The sequence below is a fragment of the Onychomys torridus genome, chromosome 10 (assembly GCF_903995425.1).
Source record: "Onychomys torridus chromosome 10, mOncTor1.1, whole genome shotgun sequence".
NCBI lineage: Eukaryota > Metazoa > Chordata > Mammalia > Rodentia > Cricetidae > Onychomys > Onychomys torridus.
In genome coordinates, this window is record NC_050452.1 from 8,835,472 (window position 1) to 8,860,856 (window position 25,385).

General features: G+C 45.3%; 1 protein-coding gene across 3 annotated transcripts; it reads right to left on the reverse strand.

Annotated features, from left to right (window-relative positions):
• Window positions 1-2,230: 2,230 nt before the first annotated feature.
• Tmem17 (transmembrane protein 17) lies at window positions 2,231-9,623 on the reverse strand. 3 transcript variants are annotated; one of them, XR_004946026.1, is made up of 5 exons: window positions 9,157-9,622; window positions 4,415-4,518; window positions 4,187-4,300; window positions 2,904-3,271; window positions 2,231-2,858 (listed from the first exon to the last, which is right to left on the reverse strand). XR_004946026.1 is itself a non-coding variant. In XM_036200164.1 (4 exons), the coding sequence occupies exons 1-4, from the start codon at window positions 9,254-9,256 to the stop codon at window positions 2,993-2,995; spliced, it is 597 nt and encodes a 198-aa protein (XP_036056057.1). In that variant the 5' UTR covers window positions 9,257-9,622; the 3' UTR covers window positions 2,901-2,992. The 3 variants fall into 3 exon arrangements, 2 of the variants coding, with proteins under 2 accessions (XP_036056057.1, XP_036056056.1); XM_036200164.1 differs by lacking the exon at window positions 2,231-2,858 and having other exon boundaries at window positions 2,901-3,271; XM_036200163.1 differs by lacking the exons at window positions 2,231-2,858; window positions 4,187-4,300 and having other exon boundaries at window positions 2,901-3,271; window positions 9,157-9,623.
• Window positions 9,624-25,385: the final 15,762 nt, after the last annotated feature.

Genomic DNA, 25,385 nt, shown 5'->3' on the forward strand with positions numbered 1-25,385 from the left:
GCTTGGTTCAGCTGTCTCTGTGGGTTTCCCCATAGTGATCTTGACCCCACTTGCTTATAGAATCCCTCCTCCCTCTGTTTGATAGGACTTCCGGGCCTTGGCCTGGTGCTTGGCTGTGGATCTCTGAGTCTGCTTCCATAAGTTACTGGATGAAGGCTATATGATGACAGGGCATTCACCAATCTGATTACAGGGGAAGGCCAATTCAGGCACCCTCTCCACTATTGCTAGGAATCTAAGCTGGGGTCTTTCTTGTGGATTCCTGGGAAAGTTCCTAGTATCAGGTTTCTCCCTAATCCCATAGTGGCTCCCTCTATCGAGATCTCTCTCTCATGTGCATTGGTGTTTTGCCTGCATGTATGTCTGTGTGGGGATGTCAGAAGCCCTGGAACAGGAGCTACAGTTGGTTATAAGCTGCCACATTGAGTGCTGGAAATTGAACCTGGTCATCTGGAAGAGCAGCCAGTGCTCTTAACTGCTGAGGCAGCCCTATTAGCCCATTTCTTAATGCTGAACGTAATATTCCCTCTATTCAAATGTGAAGTATCATCTCATCCTGCAGCACTTTCCAGATGCCTGTCCCTCGAGATGAGATATTGCTCCCCTGTAAACCATAATGCTCACCCTACATTGTAAGAGCCCTGATTTGCTTGTTAGTTCTTCACAGCAGCTAGTAAGGCAAGGGGAGAGTGCAGAGCTTCTAATGTTGTCATTAATCCCTCCCTGTAGTGGGAAGCAAGGTGAACGCTTCAGTAGGCTGATGAAGGTGCTAAGTGCTCGGACCAGAGTGGAGATCACTGCAAGCCCAGGGCATCTGTGTCAGACCAAGTGCACCTCCCTGATAAAGTTACACCTCCGACTTTGTGGTGGGTTGTGCAAATGTTTTACCTCCCAGATCATACCCCTGAGGACTGAGAACCCACCTTGTTCATAAATTCTAGTACTTGAGGAAGTGTGTCAGGCAAAATCAGGAATGGCAAGTTCAGACATTTTTTTTTTAAAGTAAGCAATGTAAGAATTAATAAGGAAAATCAAGGAAATCTATGAGCATGAATTGAAGGAAGAGAAAACTGGAGGCCAGTGTGGTGGTGCACACCTTTAATCCCAGGTTTTAGGAGGCGTAGGTAGGTGGCTTTCTGTGAGGCCAGCCTGGTCTACATAGGGAGCTTCAGCCAAGGATAGAAAGTTAAAAAAAAAAAAAAAGGAAAAGAACAGTTTTTAATATAGTGTGTAAAATACATTACCTATGAAGGTATATTTATTTATAGGAAAGAAGAAAGCCTGAGGGAAAAAATACTCTGTCCCTTAAGATAATCCAAATAAACACTTAAAAATAATGTGTGGATATGAAGTTGGATGTTTCTTTGGTCCCGCCCGGCTCAATGGTCCTGTGTTTCTCCAGTCCCGCCTGGCCCCACAGTCCTGCAGCTGCTTATAAAGTAATCACTCAGAGGCTTACATTAATTACCAACTGTATGGTCTATGGCAGGCTTCTTGCTAGCTAGCTCTTTCATCTTAAATTAACTCATTTCTATGTATCTATGTGTTGCCACATGTTCTGAGGCTTACCTACGTCCCATTCCATGTTGCTCCTTGGACGGCGGTTTGGCGTCTCCCCCATTCTCCTTTTCCTCTCATTGTCTCTCTTAGATTTCCTGCCTGGCTCCATCCTGCCGTGCCATAGGCCAATGCAGCTTCATTTACTAACCAATGGGAACAGTACATATTCATAGTGTACAGAATGACATCCCACAACATGGATATACCCAGGAAACTGTGTCTTTAACCAAATTTCCTTAAATAGATTCCTTTTACTCACAAGGGAACATGCTCATGATAGGATCATGAGTCTCTGTGGCTGTCCTAACTCACAGTCTTAGCTCTCACTTTGTAAAAATGGGAAACCATGATTCCAAACCAGGCTCCAGATATGAATCTAACAGCGTGTAGCCATTCTTCAGAGAATATGGATGACAAAGATATGAATGATCACAAAGTCAATGTTCCCACCACTGCCTGATGTATACTAGGCTCTCTCATGTTACAACTCCAGTTCAAACGAACTCATGGGCTCTGCTGTTAGCACCTGGGAGGCAGAGGCAGGTGGATCTCTGAGTTCAAGGCCAGCCAGGGCTACACAGAGAAATTCTGTCTTGATAAATCCCAACAACAATAACAACAACAAAAAGAGAGATTTTAAAAAAATCCCACAAACTTCATAGTTCAAAAGAACTGCACAAGGCAAGGATGCATTACTGATATTTTAATATAAATACCTTATGATTTATGGTAAAAAAAAAAGTCTATACCTCCATCACAAATACTGAACATGGTTTTATGACAAAATATTCCTTAAATACTATAATATGTCGCCTCCTTCACCTCAGGATAAACTCTATAAATACCACAGCACACCCACCTCCCTCACCTCAGGACAGCAACTGGGAAGAGACTGGGAATTGACCAGCACACCCAGAATTTTGTCTCCTTTAAAAATACCTTCTACTGCATGAGCATGTTGATGAGCAAGCGTTTCCATGTGCTCCAAGAAACTCAGAAGAGCCCACTAGATAACTGAACGTTTAAAGGGGGTGTTACACATTCTTTTTTTATTAATTTTTTCTTGGTACCATACATTTTGCATGTTTTTTTTTTCCCTCTTTCCCAATTCCTCCCCAACTTCCTGTCCCCTAACAATAAGACAAAAGAAAAAAAAAAAAAAGCAAAACGAAACAAAAAGTCCACCGAAATACCACTGAGTTTGTTTTGTGTTGGCCAACTACTTCTGGGTGTGGGCATGTCCTGGAGTGTGCTGACACACCTGGTGAGAGTACATTGGCCCCAAACTGATTTTTCACCTGTGCCCTTCCCCAGCCTGGTCTGGAGGATACAACCCAGGACACCTGTGCCCTTCCCCAGCCTGATCTCAGGTGTTCTGTCACTCTCTCAGTCTTCCTGACTTATCTTGCAGACATCAACTCTTCAGCACTGGTCAGAGCTCTTCTGTACACGGCCTCCTCCTCCTCATGATGGCACTGTTTGCAGACAGCCGATCAAAGTCCTGGAGGTGGAAACGGGCCGCCAGCTGACTGACCATTTTCTTCAGGGTCAGAAACACTGAGATGACTTGGAAAGTAAGGAAGACAGCGAAGATGATATGTACTGCTTTTTCCAAAGGCAGGTTTCTCAGGCCTTCATTGAGGAGCAAGAAAAGGATTAACGGCAACTGCAGTAGAAGGCTCAAGAGCCAGAAGCCAGCCAACTCAGGAACCTGCAGTGATACAAGACATCAAGAGCTGTAAGATTAGTAAAATCAGTTCTGTTTCAGTTACATCTACAGTCAGGTACCAACACTACAAAGAACCTACAGTATGGGCCCTGGGAGTAATTCAGGAGTACGCCAGAGTCCTTGTCCTTAGAGAGCTACCTAGATGAGAACACCGTTTCAATGTAAAACAGCTCACCTCTGGTCAATAGTGAGGTGCAACATTTAAAGGTGCAGAGACCAAGGGTTGGAAAGGGAGACTTCAATGTGTGCACAGGGGAGCATCCCACCCATGAAGCTCCAGTGTGACTAGGAATCAACACATCAGCCTGGTATGGACGCTTGGCTTAAGAAGTGGCAAGAAAACCAATACGATGTGCTGGGTGGGGCCTATACTGAAGGCTAGCAAAGCACAGAATTTTCTAAAGACTTTAGTAACTGTAAATACTTAGGCAGGGTGATGATTCAGAAAACATGGGCCTGGCATTAGACATGAATTTATAATTTTTTTTAAGGTTCCAAACAGACATTTAATTTACCATTAAAAAAAACCCTACATACATGTACGGAATGTACCTTGATCATATTCACCCCCATAACGCCCTGTCTCTCTCCTACTTCTCTACTACCGACCAAATGTTTTCAAGACTGAGAAGAAATGAGAAACATTGCCAACCGCTAAGAGGTTTTTGTGTTTAGATACTTCATAGGAGTCACCACACTTCTTCTCAGGAAACTTGTCAGGATTATTTTCCTCCTCTAGTCCATGAAGAAAGCAGAGTTCAAAAGATCAAGCAGTGGCAGGAGTCTTCAGGCTGGAGCTGATCCTTAACCCCAGGCTGGTGCCCTTCCACCCCGGCCATGGCGACAGTTGTATTGAACCTTAACTGTCGCTAGCCCTGAGGGAAGGGGAGGACCCACCTTCTCCTGCAGGTTCCCCATGCAGCCCAGGTACAGCCGGATCGCTTCCATCAAGGTTATGAGGACAATGACAGTGATCACAATGAATTTGTAGTAATCGGGCAAGACCGAATACTAAAAAGGAAAGGCAGAACATGCTTGCAAAGTCTGTCTTCAGGTAACATGGAGGTGGGGTAGGATGGGTTGTGAGGACGTCAGGGCCCAGCAGTGCCAGTGGAGTGGACTCACCTTCAGGTGAAGCATCACAATGCAGCTCACCCACCACAGTGGGAAAAAGTAAGAGTTGAAATACAGTGACATCTGCAATGGCAAGCTGGAGACCATCTCATTATCTGTGGAAGAGGTAGGAAAGGAACACATTTTAAATCCTGGCCGATGCCCCAGAAGCCCTCATATTCCCGAGCATTGACACTGGTTCAATAAAACTCCACATTCTAGGCCTATTTATAATCGCTAACAGTATGCTCATCTGCATACCATTTACTTCAGACACTAGTTGCTTGGGGTGTGTTTCATGTCCTTCAAGACTTTGCTTCTACAGTCTGCTGGCAGTTTGCAGACTGGGGTTTGGATTAAATATGGACTATCAAGCTGGACGTGGTGGCACAAGCCTTTAATCATGGTACTTGGGGGGCAGGGGATCACTGTGAGTTTGAGGCCAGCCTGGTCTACACAGTAAGAAGGGGGGTGGAGAGCAAAGGACTATCAGCTGGCATGGTAGTGCATTCTTGTCATCCTAACACTCAGAGACAGGGAATAGCAAGTTTGAGGCACTAAGAGCTACACATCTGACCTTGTCTCAGAAAAAACTAAAATCCAGAAAAGCAATGTGAATATGAAATTGTATTGCCACTTTGTAGGGTCTCTATAAAGAGCTATAAAATGAATGAATAAAAATGAATCTCTTATATAATAATTAATCTCAAATTATAAAGACATCCCCCTTTCAGTAAATCCTAATCCTGCACATTCCTTAATGCGAATCTAGCCCCATTTCCCTACAAATCCTTCCTTGATTACAATCTGCAGGCCAGTAGAAGTCTTTCTCTAAACTGTGTATAAGAAGTGCTGTTAGGGCTGGAGAGATGGCTCAGTGGTCAAGAGAACTTGTTCTTGCAGAAGGCTGGGTTCAGTTCCCAGAACCTACACAGAGTCTCAACCATCTATAACTCTAATTCCTGGAGATCTGCTCTCTTCTGACCTGGGTGGGCACCAGGCATGCTTGCAGTACACATTCATACACACCAAATAAAACGTAAAAAAGTGCTGGCAAAGAATCATACCCTTCTTATCTAAGATGCAGTATGATGTACTGAAGAGACCATGGGCTTTAGAAGCTTTGGTGATCACAATGAAAATGGCCTTCACAGGCCCAGGCCTTGTTGGAGGAGGTGTGTCACTGGGGTGGGCTTTGGGGTTCCAAATGCTCAAACCAGGCCCAGTGTCACTCTCTTTTCCTGCTGCCTGCAGATCCAGATGTAGAACCATCAGTGACCTCTACAGTACCTGTGTGCCACCATGCTTTCTGACATGACGATGATGGACTAAACCTCTGAATTGTAAGCCAGTCCCAATTAAATGTTTTCCTTTTAAGAGTTGCTGTGGTCATGGTGTCTCTTCACAACAACAGAAGCCCTAATGAAGACAGAAGCCAAGGGAATCAGGTGCCAGAGTTGGGATGCATTATCACATCTTTCTGAGCACTCCGTTAATCGTCTCTGGTGACATGAAGAACACTCAAAGGCTGCTTGTGAAGTCATTTCACTCTTACTAGTGTGCCTGTCACACTTAATGGGAACTCACAAATAGTGCCATTTCCTTTTCTTACTTGTAATCACACAGTCTCAGTGTAAGCACAGATGTACACTTACATTTCCTATTTAGAATCTTGCTTTATACACTGTGAATACCAAGCCTGCATAAGCAGAAAGAACAAATTTTCAAATGCACACTGTCATACATATACCCATTTGTGACACACAAGTTTATTTATCAGACTGATTACCCAATATCTTTTGCTTTTGTATAAGGGAAACGGTCCCTCAACAAGAATTTGATTTAAAAAATTGAACCCTAAAAATACATTATAAATTTAACTACATTCTTATTTTAAATTGGCTTTTCTAAATGAAAGAATTTAGAAAGATACTAACACAAATTACTTTGTAACATTTTTTTTCTTTTTATCTGCATATACGTTTTTTTTTTAATTGACATCTAATACTTTTGAGACAAGCATGGCCTCTAGAAGTGAAAGTTTCTGTAGCAGGCTTTCTTGGACCATCAGCCCCCAAATCATGACATGGAGACTTACTATTAGTTCTGAGTGCTTGGCCTTAGTTTAGGCTTGTCCCACTAGCTCTTGTAACTTATTTTAACCTGTTTCTCTATGTTTTGCCTTGGGACTTTTCTTGCATTCTGCATGCATGCCCTACTCTCCTGCTTCCTCCATGTCTGCCTGGCTGGCGGCTGCCTGCCTGCCTGGTCCCTGGTATCTCCCTTTCTTTCTCCCTCGTTCTTTCCTCCTCCTCCTCCACTCTAGAGCCTAGATTCTTCCTCCTACTTATTCTCTCTACCCACCAGCCCCACCTACCCCTCTACTGCCTAACTGTGGGCCATTCAGCTTTTTATTAGACCAGTCAGGTGCCTTAGGCAGACAAGAAAAAACAAATGCAACACATCTTTACATAGCTAAACAATTATTCTGCAACACAAACAAATGCAACACATCTTTACATAGTTAAATATTCTATTCCACAACAAGTTTCCTTTCAGTTTTAAGAGCATGCCTGACAACTGTGGTCTGTTTTTGACTGCCTTAATTTTTTAAATCATTCCTAATATAATGTAGTGCCCTGGAACTCCCAAGTTGGGTAACTGCCGCCCTGCTTGCCTGACCTTGACCTTGATGTCCTCCCTATGCTGATTCCCTGCTGGTTTCCACCCTCCTGAATGCTTAAGAGAAGTTCCTTGTTTGTGTTTCCTGCATTTGGTGTAAACAGCTTAGATGCAAGAATGTAGAATATTCAGTAGCGAACTTCTGCCCTCTGGGGTTCCTCCATTGTGCTGTAAGCCTGTATTTAAGGTTCCCTCCCTTCTTCAATAAACGGCCCCTGGCAGAATGACCCGCTGTCTTTTGTCTCTGTTTTTCGATCCACAGCCCCTCGCTCGGACATGGTGAACGGGTGGTGGTAGCGCTGGCGCTACCACAACAATATAAGAATAAATTTTTAAAATCTGTTAATTCTGAAGATTGTGGATGTGAGGTGTTGTAGATGTGAGGTGTTGTGGATGTGAGGTGTTGTGGAAGTGAGGTGTTGGAGGTGAGGTGTTGTGAGGTGAGGTGTTGTGGAGGTGATATGTTGTGGAGGTGAGGTGTTGGAGGTGAGGTGAGGTGTTGTGGAGGTGAGGTGTTGTGGAGGTGAGGTGTTGGAGGTGAGGTGAGGTGTTGTGGAGGTGAGGTGAGGTGGAGGTGAGGTTAGGTGATAAAAACTTGTTACAGTAGGTCTAAGACACCCAAAAGGCAGGAGAATAATTATACACTGGTTAAGCTGACAGTTTCAGAATCTTTAGAGCAGAAAGTACTCAACATTTGCAAAGGGATCGGGGCAGGAGTATTTCAAGATCAAAGACAGTCTGGACTACATAGCCAGCTCCAGGACAGCCCAGGCACTTCTTGATTGCACTGGAACAAAATAAATTTCGTTGTTGTTTTAAAGGCTATGGGGATATAGAGTAGACTTCTTGTTAGAGTGACTTAGCATGCCTGGGCTTTATTTTATGTAGTGTCATGACCATACTTCAACAATTCAACTTACGCAACTGAAAAATCAGGCCAAAATATAAATGAGGTGCAAAGTGTGAATTCATTAAGTTTTACAAAAGTTCAAGTTGAGTTCTGTAATGAGATAAAATTAAAGCATTATATAATTGGACAGGCAACTTTTACTGACCAATTAGTTACTTGTCTTGGCAGAGACAGTGAACTTAAACAGCTTTTCTCACGTTTGAGTGGTTGGGAAAAATATTTCTGTGACACATGAAAACCATATGAATTTCCAGTTCCAGTGCCCGCAGGTAGTTCTGTTGGCATCCATAGAATCCCTGCGATCTAAGGCTGCCAAGGCTCTGCAGCCTCCAGGACGACAGAACAAACACTATCTTTTTCAGTAACTGCCCTGTTCCCAGAGACCTTGAATTATCAGATTTTAGTGCACGGGAAGGCTTACTCTTGGAATCAGAAACAGGAAAATCTACATTTTCAGGTTTTTCTTCACATAGCCTAAATCGGGCAAATGACCAAGGTGACGAAATGCAAGGATGGGAAGTGGCTTTGCTTTTCAGCTTTCCCTTGTTAAAAAATAGCCACAACCAAGCAGGAGAAAGGATTTCGGCTCCCTTGAGTGCACTGGCGACAACCATGTCTGCTGTGGCCATGGTTCAGGAGTCAGCTCGGTGGTATTTCTGTTGATGGAGGGGAAGGAGGAGCCCGCAGAGGAGGCCCTGCTAGTCTGGCAGCGCGTGCACCGTGGGTTAAAAAGGTCTTTCAATGAAAAAAACACCCCCTTTCCTCCCCCGTGCCCGGCTGGAAGGCCGGCTGGCGAGGAACGTGCCTCCCGCGCCGCCGGGAGGGTCTGCACCCAGCCAAGCTTTCCCGCGGGTGGGAGTGGAGGGCGCGGCTGCTCGCCCCTCACCCGGGCCCGGAGGCCCGGCGGGCGGCCTGGAGGAGCGCAGGGCGCCGTGCGGGGAAGAAGGCGTTCTGCTCTCTATCCCAACCCCCTCGGAGACAGGGACACCGGGTGCAGCAGCTGCCGCGGCTGAGGCCCGAGAACGCCTGCAGGGCCGCAGCAGCTTCCAGAGCAGGGAAAATGCTACGGCGGAAGCCGAAGCCGCCATTTTTCACCCGGGCAAGGCCCCTGCGGCCGCCCGCGAGCCACACCCCCGCGTGGGCCTGCGCCCTCGCCACTCACCCGTGGCCTCGCAGGACTCCGGCCCGGTGCGGCTGGAGTCGCCGAACACCGTGAGGCTGAAGTTGCCCAGGCGCTGGCGAACAGGGTCCGGCAGCTCCATGCCTGGCCTGCCAGGCCTCGCCACTCACACACCCGCTAATCGGCGAACGCAGCGGCGTGCTGCGGTTCCCCGGGCAACGGGGCTGCGCCTGCCGCTAGGGACGTGGTGCTGGGGCTGCCCAGCGCGGTCCAGGACCTTGCAGAGGCTTCCCTTTGGAGAGGCGAGCAGGGGCAACTGGGTCTGCAGCCGAGCGTGACCTCGTGGTGCCGGGAATGCCAGGATCCTTAGTCCCATTTTGAGCCGTGACGCTTTAAAATGATCACGAATAATAAGCCATTCAGGCCTGGGCTGAGCCACAAGGAGCTCTCACACCATGCCGCTTAGTTAGTGAATTGGTGCGCCATTTCTAGAGGGAAATGAAGAACACAGATCTTAAATAATGCCCTTGACCCAGTAGGTTCTTTTCTATGGGTAAATAAAATGTGGGGTAAGGCTGGGGTAAACCAAGTGAGCCTGCTTCAGAAGGGAAGGAAATAACTTGAAAGTACGAGAGCAGTTGCTTCTGCATTGTGGGTGATCTTAAAACTTAAAAAAAAAAAAAAAAAAATCAACCTTCTCCTGCTTCTGTTACAATGTATCATTTTTAGCATTCTGGAGGATCTTCAGTTTGAGGTCAGCCTGGGCTACATTGCAAAATCTCAGAAAAACCAAAGCAAACTATTAAGTGTAATAGACATATAAAGAAAAGCACAATCCAGATGTGTTAGGACCCAGGTCAGTCAATCTTAACATCCACAGGAGCTACCCTTTTTCAGTGGCTTTTAGTGGCCCATTTAATACTTTTTGGTAACTAATTACACAGTAAAAGATTAAAAAGAAATCTGACTCTTTGCCATCAACATTCTTACAAATATTCTTCCCATTTATAATCACACCAACAAGCTTATCATATCAATAAGCTGTTGATAAGCACTGTGCATTTTGTAGTTAGGAGCAGGTATGGCTGTTACCACTTTTGGGCCTGATTTGCACCACTCCTTGTGAAAATGCCTGTTGGTGAACATCCTACACGTTTATGTTGAGTGTGTTGTACCCAGGAGTGGAATGCTGAGTCAAACAGTATGTAAGACCAGTTCCATTAGGTTCTGCCAACACTTTTCCAAATTGTCTAACCTCCAGCTAAATATGAACATCCTTATCACTCTGTGTGCTTTACCAACACTTGGATTCTGTTCTTCCCTTTTAATCTTTCTGGTAGTGTGGTGGGACTCGAGATGTCTCAGCAGTTACCAGCACTCATTGCTCTTGCAGAGAACCCAGGTTCGATTCCCATTACCTGCACAATGGTTCACAACCACCTGTGACTCCATCAGATACTGTGAGAGCCAAAGTTACATTTTAAGTTTTAATTACTATGCCTTAGAGATCCATGAATAAAAAAATGCCTCTGATCTGCAAGGCCCTTGCATCAGGATAGATAGTTCCTGGGATGCTGGAGGCTGTTGTTTATGGGTGATAACAAGCCACAGGTTTTCACTCCCTAAACAAGTTTGTTTGACCCATTTGCATTGATGTGCTTGATCACATGTGGACAGGAGGTTCACAGGCAGGAAATACATCAGGATGTATGTTTGCCCCATTGGACCTGATGGGAAATACTTAAATCACTTCATCCTGTGACTCAGGGCCATTTTCTGGAAACCCAGAGCCTATCCACCTGGCCACTATTTAAAGCTTGTTTCAAATTTGGCTTTAAATTGTGGTAGTAGTCTTATTCTTGATCAGTGGGATTAACAATACCTCTTTTTGACCTCCAAGGACATCAAGAACACGTGTGGTGTACAAACAATGCAGGCTAAGTACATAGAAAATGAATAAACTCAATTCTAAAAATTAAAAGCATGGCAAGCAGTATGATTTTTTACAGTTGTCATAAAACACAGTTCTCATTCTAAAGGGAGTGAAAAGGAATTTATTCTGAGCTAAATATGAGTGTCCATAGCCTGGGAATATGGATTCAGGTTGTCCTAATTAATGTCCATCATCCAAGTCACAATATGAATTTATATTATCAGAGAACGCAAGACAGCCATGAATCAATGCATCTCCTAAATCCATTAGTGGGGGCGTCAGGCAGGCAGGTCACAGCAAAGCAGGGACATCTCTTCACAGGTCTCATTCTTCCTGGGGACAGTCTTAACTTTCTGAGGGTGAATCACCGCCCACAATCATCTAAACTAAAGAACAGTAATTAAGATACAGAGGTGAGTGGTAAACCCGCATCAAGGACTAAGAACAGCCTAAGATAATTTTGGCTTTTGATCTGCAACATTCCAGCTGACAATCACAGACATTCCAATCTATCAGTCTGTAGAGTCTTTAACAAAGGGGTGGCTTTTCCAGGGAGCTGCAGTCACACAATCAAAAGGGAAATTCACATAAAGATTGTCAAGAGGAAGAAATGGAAGGAGATGACTGTGTAGTTAGATTTTAAAAGTAATTCAAGTAATGTTTACCTTCATCAAGACACTTAGCCCAGTGATACCGTGGAGGCCAAGGAGACCCAGAGCTACAGTTCCTCTGGTCAAAGCCCACAGATAAATTCTAGCCAGGGATGTCTGGGAGAAGCTGGCTAACTTTTGCTTCAGTTCAAGATGGAGCTTAGACCCCAACATCTTCAAAAAGGCTTCCAGGACCTCCCTAAGGCTAGCTTAGCTGCTTGCCTCTGAATTTGACAAAATCTCCTGTCTGCTTTGGTCATAGCACTGGGTGTCTGTCTTATAATTGTGTGTTTATGTGTCTGTCTCTCTCACCTACCACTCTTTGAAGTCTTTCATCTTCTGGTGTTTGGTTTAGAGTCAGAGATAAAGAACTACTGAATGACTAAAGGGACATAAAAGTCTTATCATTTTTCCTACAGCTTCCCATCCCTAGTTCAAAGACTTTGCCAGCTTGTGTGTAAAGTTTATTCTGTAGAATCAATAGTCCATGAATATTAAAACCAGGTGAAGTCTAGCCATTAAAAATAAACATGAGCAACCAAGAATCATTTTTCATATCTTAAGTGAATCAAGATTTTTATAGAGAGGACAATGAAACTCTGGGAAGGGTGCACTAATGATTGAATTGTAATTGAGACAGCCAGACAGAGATAAGCAATTGACAACTTCAGAAATAGCCTTGAAAGTGTTTCTACCTTGGGGCTGGAGAGATGGTGTGGGGGGATATTCAATCACACAGTGAACCCTGATTTGGCATTTGCATCAATTAAATAGAATTAACTTTGGGTCAAGAGGTTGAGTTAGCACCTAGTTGATACAAAGTTATCCTAGAGCATCAAAGGGCATCTTGAAGAGATAGGAAGCCACACCCAAAATAGTAGAGAGGGATTTGGAGTGGTGCAGCTTTTTTTGTTTGGCAGAGTGGAAGGATGCTCTTTTTTGGAGATGCCAGCAAGAAAAGGTTAGCTAATTACAACCCAGCTTCCCTGAGCTAGCAGGTTTTCACCCCAGCCTTTGAGTCTTGAGTCTTATTTATAAATAGAATGATAGAGATTTTGTTAAAGCTACCTTGAGGGGCAGCAATAGAGCTGGCGCCTGTGGGAATAGAATTCCTGCCAGGCTGCAGCCTAAATGACTGGACCGCTGCCAGAGAAGCAGGCAGATAACTTCTAAGTCACAGTTGCTGGTGGAAATAGCATTAGATTAAGGCACAGCCACTGTGCCGAAGTTAAAACAAGATAAATCAGGGGTTAGGAGACCTGGCTACTGTTTCAGAAGAGATGGGTTCAATTTCCAGCACACACGTGACTTCTCACAAGTGTCTAAGTCCAGTCCCAGGGGATCTGATGGCCTCTTTTGGCATCTGATAGCATTGGGCATGGCTCACACACAGTGCACAGACATATATGCAGACAAAACACCCACACACATAAAATAAATAAGTTTTAAAAAGTGTTTCTATTGTTAATGAAATAATCCAAAGATTAGGACTCTGCTTGCACAAAATAAGTATGGAAATAAAGTTTAATACACCTACATGTTATTTTCAACATTACAGATGTAAATTTTGAAAAGAGGAAGGAATGAGGATTTCAAGACCGATACCATATCACTGGGTTGAGCAGATAATGATGCCCAGGATGGCCTGGCAGCCCATTGCGCAAAGAATGCTCTGGAAGCCAAGAAGACAAGGTTCAAGTCTATTAAGCTGTCAGAAACACCCAACAGTGATGAACTTCAGACCTTGTTTTACAAAGAGGGAGTGTTGATACCTTATTGTCATGTTTGACACAAAGGACGTATGGTGGAATGTGTTCTATATACTTGGTAGTTATTATCTGCACCCCTATTGATAAAAAAATGAACACCTAATATGGAGTCAAATATTGCTAGTGTTCAATTTTCTGAACTAAACCATACCTGCTAAACACCATATTTATTGCTTTCCTAGTAAAGACCTTGAATGCAATTAACCATTAAAGCATTCCATGCATATTAACCAAATTTATGTAAAGTCTGAATGATTTAAAAAAATGTTTTCTCTCTCACACTGAAAAAAAGATATGAAATGTTTTGTTCAGTTTATAATTATTTAGTCAAAATCCTAGAAGAAGAAACTAATAGAATTCTGGGTGTTTTTCCTTCTATTTTTATTACTCAAATTTCCTAGAATGCACATAAATTTCATAGCCTAGAAATACTATTTAAAAATTGAGAGAAAGAAGCAAATTTGAAGCAAGGGGCAGGTTGTGTGGATAGCAGTACAGGCTGGAATGGTTCTGCATTGTTGATTTCACAAATGGTCCAAATGGCTCAAACCTTTTAGAATATTGTTTCACTAGCTGGTGCTCACAGTGTCTTACAGGTAGTCATACCTGTGAGTACTGAGCTGCACAAGAAAACATCCACTTTCAGGTAATCAAGAGATTTGTGGAATTTGAGTTTCCCATAATGTAAGCCAACTGTTCACTTAAAATCCAAAAAGAAGTATGAAATCTGATCTTAAAACCAGAGAGTAATTCAAGTAAGATAAATAAAGTCTTACAGGGGTCTGTAAAGTTAAACAGTTCTTTAAAAAATTATTTACATATGACTTTATGTGTATGGATGCTTTGCCCCTATCTATCTATCTATCTATCTATCTATCTATCTATCTATCTATCTATCTATCCATCCATCCTCCTTTCTATCCATCCATCCTTCTATCTATCTATCATCTATCATGTCTGTTCATCACATGTATGCATGGTTCTCTTAGAGGCCATACAATTTTCTGGGACTAGAGTAACAGATGGTTGTGAGCCACCATGTGTGTGCTGGCAATTGAACCCAGCCTCTGGAAGAACATCCAGTGCTCTTAACCACCCAGCCATCTCTCCAGCCCCCCTGTAAGGTAGTTCTTATACCAATGTTGTTCAGAGAAATGCTTCCTCTTCAATGATTGCACAATGTATTTTATTGAGGTTTAATTACAGGTGTGCTTTACTTATTTATTTTTATAGAAATGTCAGTCTAGTGTCATAATTTGTTTCCCTTTTACAAGAGGCAGTATTGTTTGGTATTACCTTATGTGACAAGGAACTGATTTTACAGGTCATTTTTTAAATTACTCCTTGTCATAAGAAAGGTGTGAATTCTTTCTGCTTGAATCTAACAAGGAGTTACATCTTAAGGTGATGACGTCACCCAAGGGACAATCAGTATCCTGCTTTAAAATGGACTGTGAGGACATCTCCAAGAATATAGAAAAAGATAAATGATATGTAACGAGTCTTTTTCCATCCCTCCAGCCAGCTCCCAAATAATGACACAGAGACTTCTTATTAATTATGAAAGCTCAGCCTGTAGCTTAGGCTTGTTCCTCACTAGCTCTTATAACTTAAATTAACCCATTTGTATTAATCTATGTTCTATCACATGGCGTTACCTCTCTTCCATCTTGCACTTCCTATTTCCTCTCCATGTCTCCTGGTGTCTCTTGTGCACCTAGATTCTCCTCCTCTTCTTTTTTCTCCCCAGAAATCCTGCCCATACCTCCTGCCTAGCTGTTGGTCATTCAGCTTTTTATTACACCAATCACAGCAATACACCTTCACAATGTGCAGATATCCTACAACAATTATGTGCTTGGACACAATATTTTCAGATATTCTTCCACATGAACATCCACATTAAGAATATTGCTCTAAATTATGTGAAATCTAATCATATAATCTTTCATTGCTAATGGATAATCAAAGCTTTTGAATCTCATACAATCTATTCATAGAACTTTTCAAAGGTTTATAACAAGAGCAATCTATGAATTACAGAAAAAGCAAGATCTCTTAAAGGAAATTTAGGCTATACTAAGGGATATTTCAAGGACAACTAATATTTTGCCTTCAAAGTCAACACCACTGAGTATTTTTATTAGGAAAAAATTGTCCTGTCTGCTGTGTCAGACTACTGCTGCATGTGTCACACCGTGAGAGACGGGAAATGTCAAGACAAGGGAAGAAGATCAGAAAAGCAAAACCCCGTTTAAGGAAATCTTGGACCTGTCAAGTGAAACTTTGAGTCTGGGAGAAGGAAACAGTCTTTTTAGTGACTCTGTCCCATTATTCACAGCAATAGCGCAGCCCTGTGGCTGACCCATTGCACTGTGTGGAATATGAATCATGTTCTCTTTCTGGAAGACAGTTCACCTTTGCTGCTACTGACTGTAACAAAATACTGCTTTCCCACTAAATATTGATACATTAATCCCTGCTCCCTCGGGCTGGTTTTCGTGTGGGTTCTCACTCTATTGGCTTTAACAGTTTACTTTGCCTCCAGTGGCATACTCTGAAGTGCTTAGACTTGTTTTATTTTGATCATCAATCACATTAAGGCTGTAAGAGTAGAAATGTTGTCAATGGACAAGTTGTATTAAAATGAGAGGTCTATATACATGTAGAGTTTAGGTAAGCTTGAGTTACATTTCCATCGCTGAGAAAAACAACTCTCTTGATATTTAAGATGTTTGCTTTGCAAAACAGATTGCTGTGATCTCCTTTCCCATTGCATTATATCTTCAGTTAGTCCAGAATTGTCCTTTCCTCCTCTTCTACACATGCTGTGAAGATGAAGAAAAGTCCCAGGTGTCTGGAGACAGTATAATAGGGCATTAGCAGGGATGCCTTAGGCCCTGGCTAAGGTCCAGAAGGAGGTGAGTGGGCATACCACCTACAGTCCCAATATTCTACCAAGAAATGGTAATGGGTAAACAGCCCTGCCACAGACCCCATCTACCCCACCCAGAGTCCCTGGAGTTTAAGTGAGGGAGAGAGAAAGTTAGCCCTTCCAATAAACACTCCTACGGATATTCTGCTCCCTTCCTTCAACCTACCGGCCCTTCCTCCCCTGAGCCTAGAGAGTGGCCTCTAGAGACCTGTTCCTAACATTTAGGGACACCTAGCCCTCCCTGCTCTGTTCCAGTGGGGACTCCTGAACCAGCAGAGGGCTCAGTGCTCCCAGGACGTTACAGCTTGAACCGAACTGACCCCTGTGGGCTCATGTATCTGGGGCTGCTTTGGGGACTGTAGGAGCTTTGGGGCTGTGGCCTGGCTAGCACAAATGGTTTGCTGGGGCTGGGACTTAAAGGTCATATTTTCTTGAAATCTTTTAAAAGTTTATTTTTATTTTATGTGAATGGGTGCTTTGCCTGAATGTAAGCACACTATGCCCCCAGAGACCAGAGGAGGGTGCTGATCCCCTGGAATTGGAGCTGTGGTTGGTTGTGAGCTACCATGTGGTGCTGGGAACCAAACCTAGGGGCCCTAGTGGTGCAGCCAGTGCTCTTAGCTGCTGAGCCATCTCTCCAATCCCATGAGCCATCTCTCCAATCCCATGAGCCATCTCTCCAATCCCATGAGCCATCTCTCCAATCCCATGAGCCATCTCTCCAATCCCATATGCATTTGAGCTGCGATTGTGCTCTTATTTCCGACCTGTCAAGATGTAAGGACCTGCTGCCCCACACTCCTGCTGCCACCATCTGCTCCACTTGGTGTGACGAGACTGTCCCCCAGAGATCTGGAGGAAACAAGCCTTCTGCACTTATGTTGTTTCTGTAAGATATTGGGTCACAGTGATGAAGAAAGTAACTGATTCACAGGGCAAGGAGGGGGGTGACAGGGCGCATGCTTACCTGTGGAGAGAGGCAAGGACCACAGCTCTCCATCCCTGCAGAACACAGGGCAGAAACCGTGGGTGAGGCTTTCTAGAGAAGCATCTGGTGATAAGGGAATTGCAGCCTTCCTAGGGAAGCCTGTGAGACACGCCCAGCCCCACTCCTACACACAGGGCAAAGAGTAGAACACACTGCTCCCATCCACACCGAGCCACTGCTGATGGCCTGAGGAAAAAATAACCTGAAATTCAGTTTGAAGCTTAAGTTGGAAATTAACACAACCAGAATGACATGATTTTAATAACTTGAAGAGGTAGATTTAATAACGAAATCAAGCACGTGTGTGTGTGTGTGTGTGTGTGTGTGTATGTGTGTGTGTGTGTGTTAAAAGAGCTGACACCAGAAAGAAAGTGAGTGTGGCTAATGGCTAACACAGCTAGTACCTGTGTGCCGTGACCTGAAGTTCTAGCCATTTCACATTTATACACCAATGAACTGGACCTCAAGGCAATCGCCACAGCAGAGTTCTGACCTCTAGAGGGCAATGGATGTTTCTGAAGAGTAAAGACTGATATCAACTCAAACAAGAATGGTTTTAATTTATTAGTTAATTAGAGACAGGTTCTCCTGTAGCCTAGCCTGTCCTGAAACATGTTATGTAGCCGAGGATACCTTGTGTTTCTGATCCTCTGAGTGCTGGGTTTATAGGCATCTGCCAGCATGCCCAGTTTTATGTCACGCTGGGAATCAAACCCAGGGCTTCCTGCACGAAGGCAAGCATTCTACCAACTGACCCACCCACATCTCAGCACAAGAATGGCTTTATTTTTCAATTGAAATATAACATTCAGACAAAAGAATGCCCAAGTCCTCAGAACAGAACTCTGGGGATTTTAACCAAGTGAATCAATCACCTGTGTTGGTTTGAATGCAAATCTGCACAGGCTCACATCTGTAAACCCTTGGTGCCCGTTTGGTGGGCTACTTGGCAAGGCTGTGGAGCCCTTCCGAGTCAGAAACTTGCTGGAGGAAGAAAGTCAGTCACTACGGTGGGCTTTGAGAGTCTGGAGACTCATCCCACTCTCAGTTCCTTCTCTCTGCTTCCTGCTTGAGGGTGAAGATGTGATCGCTCAGTTTCCTGGTTGGCAGTGAAAGGCCACTGTAAGGGAAACAAGCCCCCCGCCCCCCAACTAGCTCTGCTAATTGTAGATTCAGTGGAAAATACTGCACTCTGCCCCCACGCCCCATACCAGAAAGTTAGCCCATCATGCTGTGCTAACAGGATGCTTGCAGGATGACCGCCTGCGGTTGTGCTTGCAAGATAAATTGCTTGAGAAGAATGCTTGCAAATAACCCCTTGCTAGATAAGCTTGGAATTCATTTACCCACCCAGACTCTGAGAAAGACCTCGGAGACATCTGGCGTCCAGATGTCTGCACTCTGGATGACCCCGCTCCCCTGCCCTGACAGAACCGCCTCATAAAAGGCCTGCGAGCCTTAGACTTCTCCGCTACTTCTCGCGCTGGTGACCCACGAGCTAGTGCTAAATAAAGCTTCTTTTGTGACCCGATATCAGAGTGAAGCTCTCTGTTTTGGACACCGACCCTAACATTTGGAGGTCCCACCAAGATTGGTAAGGACGGTGGTGAGAGTCGGCGGGGAAGCAGCTGTTTAAGTGGCCCGTGAGGACCCTTGGACTGTGGGGGACAGACGTGTCCTAAACCCACAGGCTGTAGCTCTGGAGGACGCTCTGGAGTGTGGGGACCCTGAGACAGGGGCCCCGTCTGATTCCCTTTTGTCTAGGAGATTTTTCAGATGGCCCTGGGCCAATAGACAATCTTTTGGTTTCATTTTTCCCTACCATTTTGCCGGCTTGTCTTGTTTGTGTGTTGTGTCTCGATTTTTGTGTCCTGTGTCTGTTTCTACTTGTTTGGAATGGGGCAGTCTGCCTCCACCCCTTTGTCCCTAACCCTCTCTCATTGGTCAGCAGTGACGGACTGTGTGTCGAACCTGGCGGTTCGGGTGAGGAAAGTGGCAGACTTTCTGTTTGTCTGAATGGCCCACCTTCGGAGTCGGGTGGCTAGTAGATGGTACTTTTGATCTTAATATAATTAAGGCAGTCAAACAAAAGATTTTCATTCCAGGTTCGCACGGACACCCGGACCAGCAGGCCTACATTTGGGTATGGGAGGATCTGGTGACTGACCCTCCTAAGTGGGTCCGACCCTTCCTGACTGCTCCTATAGCACCTTCACTCACTTCTGCTCCGATTCTCACGACAAAACCTTCCCAATCGACTCCATTACCGACTCCATCCCCTCCTCAACACCCCTTACCTGAATCTCAGAATGACCTCATTTCATTTGCCTTAGACTTCCCGCCACCGCCGCAGCCACCTCCCTATCGGCCTGAACCACGACCTCTGGAAGAGACTGGGCCTGAGTCTGTCTTGGTCTCTCCGTCGGGTCCAGCACAGGGAACCCGCCAGAGGAGAGCAAGGCCCCCGGATGAGGCACCCCCGGCTATCACACTGCCTTTGTGCCCCATTGGGGGAACGGTCGATGATGGGGCTGGGGGTGACATGCCCGCTCTCCAATACTGGTCCTTTTCCTCCTCTGATTTGTATAACTGGAAAAATAATAACCCTCCATTTTCTGAGGACCCCTCCAGATTAACAGGTCTCTTAGATTCCATCATGTATTCCCACCAACCTACTTGGGACGATTGCCAGCAGCTCCTGGGGATCCTCTTCACTATGGAAGAGAGAGAGCGCATTCTCCTGGAAGCCAGGAAACTAGTCCAGATGGGCGACCGACTCAACTCCATTAAGATGACCAACCTGGGACCCAAATACCCCGGAAGGTAGGGAGCATCTGTCCCTCTATCACCAGACTCTAATGGCAGGTCTCCATGCGGCGGCCAGAAGGCCCACTAATTTGGCTAAGGTAGGTGAGGTTCTCCAAGGGCCTGACGAAACCCCCTCTGCCTTCCTTGAAAGGCTCATGGAAGCATACAGGAGGTATACGCCTTTCGATCCACAGTCTGAAGAACAGAAGGGGGCGGTAGCGTGGCCTTTATAGGACAGTCAGCTGCAGACATAAGACGCAAGTTACAGAGATTAGATGGTTTGCAGGGACTGAGTTTGAGAGATTTAGTCAAGGAAGCAGAAAATGTTTATTATAAAAGAGAAACTGCAGAGGAAAAAGAAGCTAGGTTAGAAAAAGAGAGAAGAAAAGGAAAGACAAAGAGAGAAGCAGCAAAATCAAAATTTATCATGGATCCTGGCAGTGGCAGTGAAAGACAACTCAGGGCCTCGAGGCAAAGGAGGTCGCCCGCCTTTAAAGCCTAACCAATGTGCATACTGCAAGGAAGAGGGTCATTGGGCCCGAGAGTGCCCCAAAAAACAAAGAGGACGAGGCCGGTCAGTCTTGGCCCTTGAGGACTGAGAAAGTCAGGGTTCGGAACCCCTCCCCAAGCTCCGGGTAACCTTTGAAGTGGAGGGGACCCCAGTCGACTTTGAAGTAGATACGGGGGCAGTCTTTTCAGCAATACAACAACCACTCGGGCCACTATCTTCCTGCAAGTCTCTAGTCCAAGGGGCCAATGGGAGTAGAGAGAGACCCTGGACCACTCAGAGAACAGTCAACTTGGGGAAAGGTACTGTGCAACATTCTTTTCTGGTCCCCCCTGACTGTCCTGCGCCTCTCCTGGGGAGGGATCTCCTGACAAAATTAGGAGCCTAAATAACTTTCACCACCCAAGGACCTGAATTAAAGTTTGCCCATCCCATGGTCGGGGACCTCTGCCTCCTCACTCTAGAACTCCCAGCAGCAGAAGAATATCGACTGTATGGGACCACCATCCCCGTGGCCCAACTGTCCATGGTCCCCACAGGACTGGGAAATGAAGAATGGACCGGCAGGTTCCCGGAGGCTTGGGCAGAGACGGGGGGACCTGGACTGGTAGTAGAACAGCCACCCGTTGTGGTCACCTTAAAACCCACAGCAGTTCCGGCTCGAGTAAGACAATACTCCCTCAGCCGAGAGGCCAGAGAGGGCATCAAACCCCACATAGAACGATTCCTAGAACTTGGCATACTAAGACCATGCCAATCGGATTGGAATACTCTGCTCCTGCCAGTAAGGAAGCCGGGAACTAATGATTATAGACCCGTCCAAGACCTACGGGAAGTAAACACTCGGGTAATGGACATACACCCCACAACCTTCTAAGTACTCTGCCCCCAGAATGAAATTGGTACACAGTTTTAGACCGGAAGGATGCTTTCTTCTGCCTGCCCCTTCACCCGGACTCTCAGAAACTTTTTGCCTTTGAATGGTCAGACCCCAAGAAAGGGAGAACAGGGCAGTTAACTTGGACCAGGCTCCCACAGGGATTCAAGAACTCGCCAACCATCTTCAATGAGGCCTTGCATCGGGACCTCTGAGAGTTCCGAGAGACAGCCCCCAAGGTCACTCTCCTCCAATACGTTGATGACCTCCTACTGGCAACTGACAATCGAGATGCCTGTAGGCGGGGGACAGAGAAACTGCTGGGTACCTTGACAAAATTGGGATATAGAGCATCCGCCAAGAAGGCACAAATTTGCCAGAACCGAGTCACCTTTCTCGGCTACTCTCTTGAAGGAGGAAAAAGATGGCTGACGGACGCCCGAAAGAAAACGGTGGCCAACATCCCGGCCCTGTCGGATCGCCGTCAACTGCGGGAGTTCCTAGGTGTGGCAGGGTTCTGTTGCCTATGGATCCCAGGATTCGCTGCCATAACCGAGCCGTTTTCCCCCTTACTCAAGGCATGCAGCACAGGACTCACCCCGTGCGTCTCGGTTGCCAGTTTCAACCAGTCTAGAGACTTCTGTGTCCTTGTCCGAATCTACCCGAGGCTAGTCTATTACCCAGCTGAAGAGTTCGAGGAGCATTTTGTGGGCAGGACTAGGTTCCCCAGAGAACCTGTCAGTGCCACCCTAGCCGTGTTGCTAGGGGCAGGAGTGCTAGCCGGGGTAGGAACCGGAGCAGCAGCATTAATTGAAGGCCCTAGGCAGTTGGGGATCCTAGACGCAGCAGTCCAACAAGACCTGAGAGCAATCAAGACCTCTGTTACTGCCCTAGAAAAGTCTTTAACTTCGCTATCGGAAGTAGTCCTGCAAAATAGATGAGGACTGGACTTACTGTTCGTAAAGGAAGGTGGTCTGTGCACTGCCCTGAAGGAAAACTGTTGCTTCTACACGGATCATACAGGTGGAGTAAGGGAATCAATGACAAAACTCAGGGAGAGACTGGATGCAAGGGAAAAATCCCTACGAGGCTCCCAAAGCTGGTTAGAGGGGTGGTATGAAAAGTCACCCTGGATGACCACCCTGCTTTCAGCCCTCACTGGGCCTCTAATTGTTCTGCTCCTAGTACTAATGATTGGACCATATGTCCTAAATCGGATTTCAGGCTTTGTCCGTTCCCAAGTAGACGGGGTTAAAATGATGGCCCTAAGACAAAGATATCAGCCTATACCAGGGAATGACCTTTAGGATTAAAGGTCAGCACAAAAAAAGGGGGGGAGAATGAAAGGCCATTGTAAGGGAAACAAGCCCCCCCACTAGCTCTGCTAATTGTAGATTCAGTGGAAAATACTGCACTCTGCCCCCACGCCCCATAACAGAAAGTTAGCCCATCATGCTGTGCTAACAAGATGCTTGCAGGATGACCGCCTGTGGTTGTGCTTACAAGATAAATTGCTTGAGAAGAATGCTTGCAAATAACCCCTTGCTAGATAAGCTTGGAATTCGTTTACCCACCCAGACTCTGAGAAAGACTGCGGAGACATCTGGCCTCCAGATGTCTGCACTCTGGATGACCCCGCTCCCCTGCCCTGACAGAACCGCCTCATAAAAGGCCTGCGAGCCTTAGATTCGGGGTCACCGGCTACTTCTCGCGCTGGTGGCCCACGAGCTCATGCTAATAAAGCTTCTTTTGTGACCCGATATCAGAGTGAAGCTCTCTGTTTTGGACGCCGACCCTAACAGCAGCTTGCAACCATGCCTCCTCTGCCATTATGGATGCTCTCCTGGAAGCCAAGGTCAACTCTTCCCCTGTAAGTTGCTTTCGGTCATGTTATTTTATCACAGCAATAGAAAGGAACCGGTATAATCAGCGCTCACATGGAGAGATAGGCAGCAAACCCTAGAGGAGCCGTCCTCGCCCTCCCTGACGCTGCCACCCTTTAGTACAGATCCTCAAGTTGTGGTGAGCTCTAGGCACAGAATTATTTTTGTTGCTACTTCATAACTGTAATTTTGCTACATTTTGTTATGAATCATGATGTAAATATATGATGTGCAGAATATCTGATATGGTCCCCCTATGAAAGGGTTGTTCAACCCCAAAGGGGTTGTGACCCACAGGTTGAGAACCACTACCCTAAAACCAGGGTCTTAAGAATACCTGTGTTGGTTAGTTTCTGTACATTTGACACAAACTGGAGTCAGCCGGGATGAGGGAGCTCATTTGAGGATGCCCCAGAAGACAGATCTGTAGGCAAATCTGCCTGGCATTTTCTTAATTAAGTGGGAGGGCCAGCCCACTGTGGGTGGTACCATTCCTGGGCAGATGGTCTTGAGTGCATAAGGAAGCAAGGTGAACAAGCCAGTAAGGAGAGTACCATGGTTTCTGCTTCTGTTCCTGCCTGGGCATCCTTCAGGGACAGACTATAACCTATAAGCAAAATAAACTCTCTCCTCCTCCAAGTTGCATTTAGTTATTGTCTGTTACAGTAACAGAAAGCAAACCAGGCCAGCACTTGCTTATGGTCCCTCTCCTGTTCCCCCAGTCACTACTATCTCAGTTTCCATATCTGTAGATTAATTTTGCCTGCATTTATTCCTTTATAAAGGCCTACATTACACATGTTTTGTGTTTACTTCTTTCAGCCCACCATTACATTTATGAATTATGATGTTTTGTGTAACAGTAGCCTGTTCATTTTCATTGTTGTTTGTTGCTGGATCAGAACAGCTCCCTCAGGGGAGGGCGTGAGAAGTTGTGTTGTCAACAACACAGACATCAAGAGTCAGCTGAAGGCAAACAGCTAACTCATTTATTCAATAATGGGGAAGGCCTTATATACCCTCCTCCCAGCATCCAGGCTGTGTCCCAATCTGGTGGCATTGTGTGGTCGTCCCTCATTGGTTGGGCATGATCAGGAACTCTGACAGCGCCTGTTGCTAGGCCCTCAGGCAGACTCCAGGTTGGTTCATAAGGAAGCACATTATGTGTATGCCTTGGCAACTGGTTTGAGCCAATTTCCTCAACCCTATGGGTCTGTCCTATTACACTATGAGTTGTATTACCACAAATGGTGACAATTCATAATTTATGTTTTGGTTTTTTTTCCAGTTTGGGCTACTACAAAAAGTTCTACTGGGGGATGGAGAGGTGGTATAGTGGTTAAGAACACTGGCTGCTCTTCCAGAGGACCCAGGTTTGATTCCCAGCACCCACATAGTGGCTCACAACTCTCTATTTCAAGTTCCAGGGGTTCTGAAGCTTTCTTCTGGCCTCCAGGTACACATATGGCACTCATATATACTACCCATATTCATAAAAAAATCAAAGACTGCTACTGAACTTGATGGCTAATATTTCATTTAGGATTTCACATTTTTGTTAATGAAAGAGATTAGGTTGTATTTTCTTTTTTGTGATTTTCTTTTTGCAAAGTTTTTGTATCAGTGTTGCATTGACCTCATGAAAATTTTTGGAATGTTCCCCCTTTTTCTGTACTCTGAATGACTTAGTGTAAGAATGGTAATTTTCCTAATAGAAAGAACTTTTAAAAATTTGCTATAGAATCCATCTGTGTCTGTGATTTTCTTTGTGGGCAGACTATTTTTGTTTGTGAATGTAGGGCAATTCAAATTTCTGTTTTCCTTTCTCCCCACTCCAGTACAGCTGTGTATGTCTAGGAATCTGTCTGTTCTTGGCATGAAGTTGTTTATAATTTCCCCTTGTTATCACATTTTTAATGG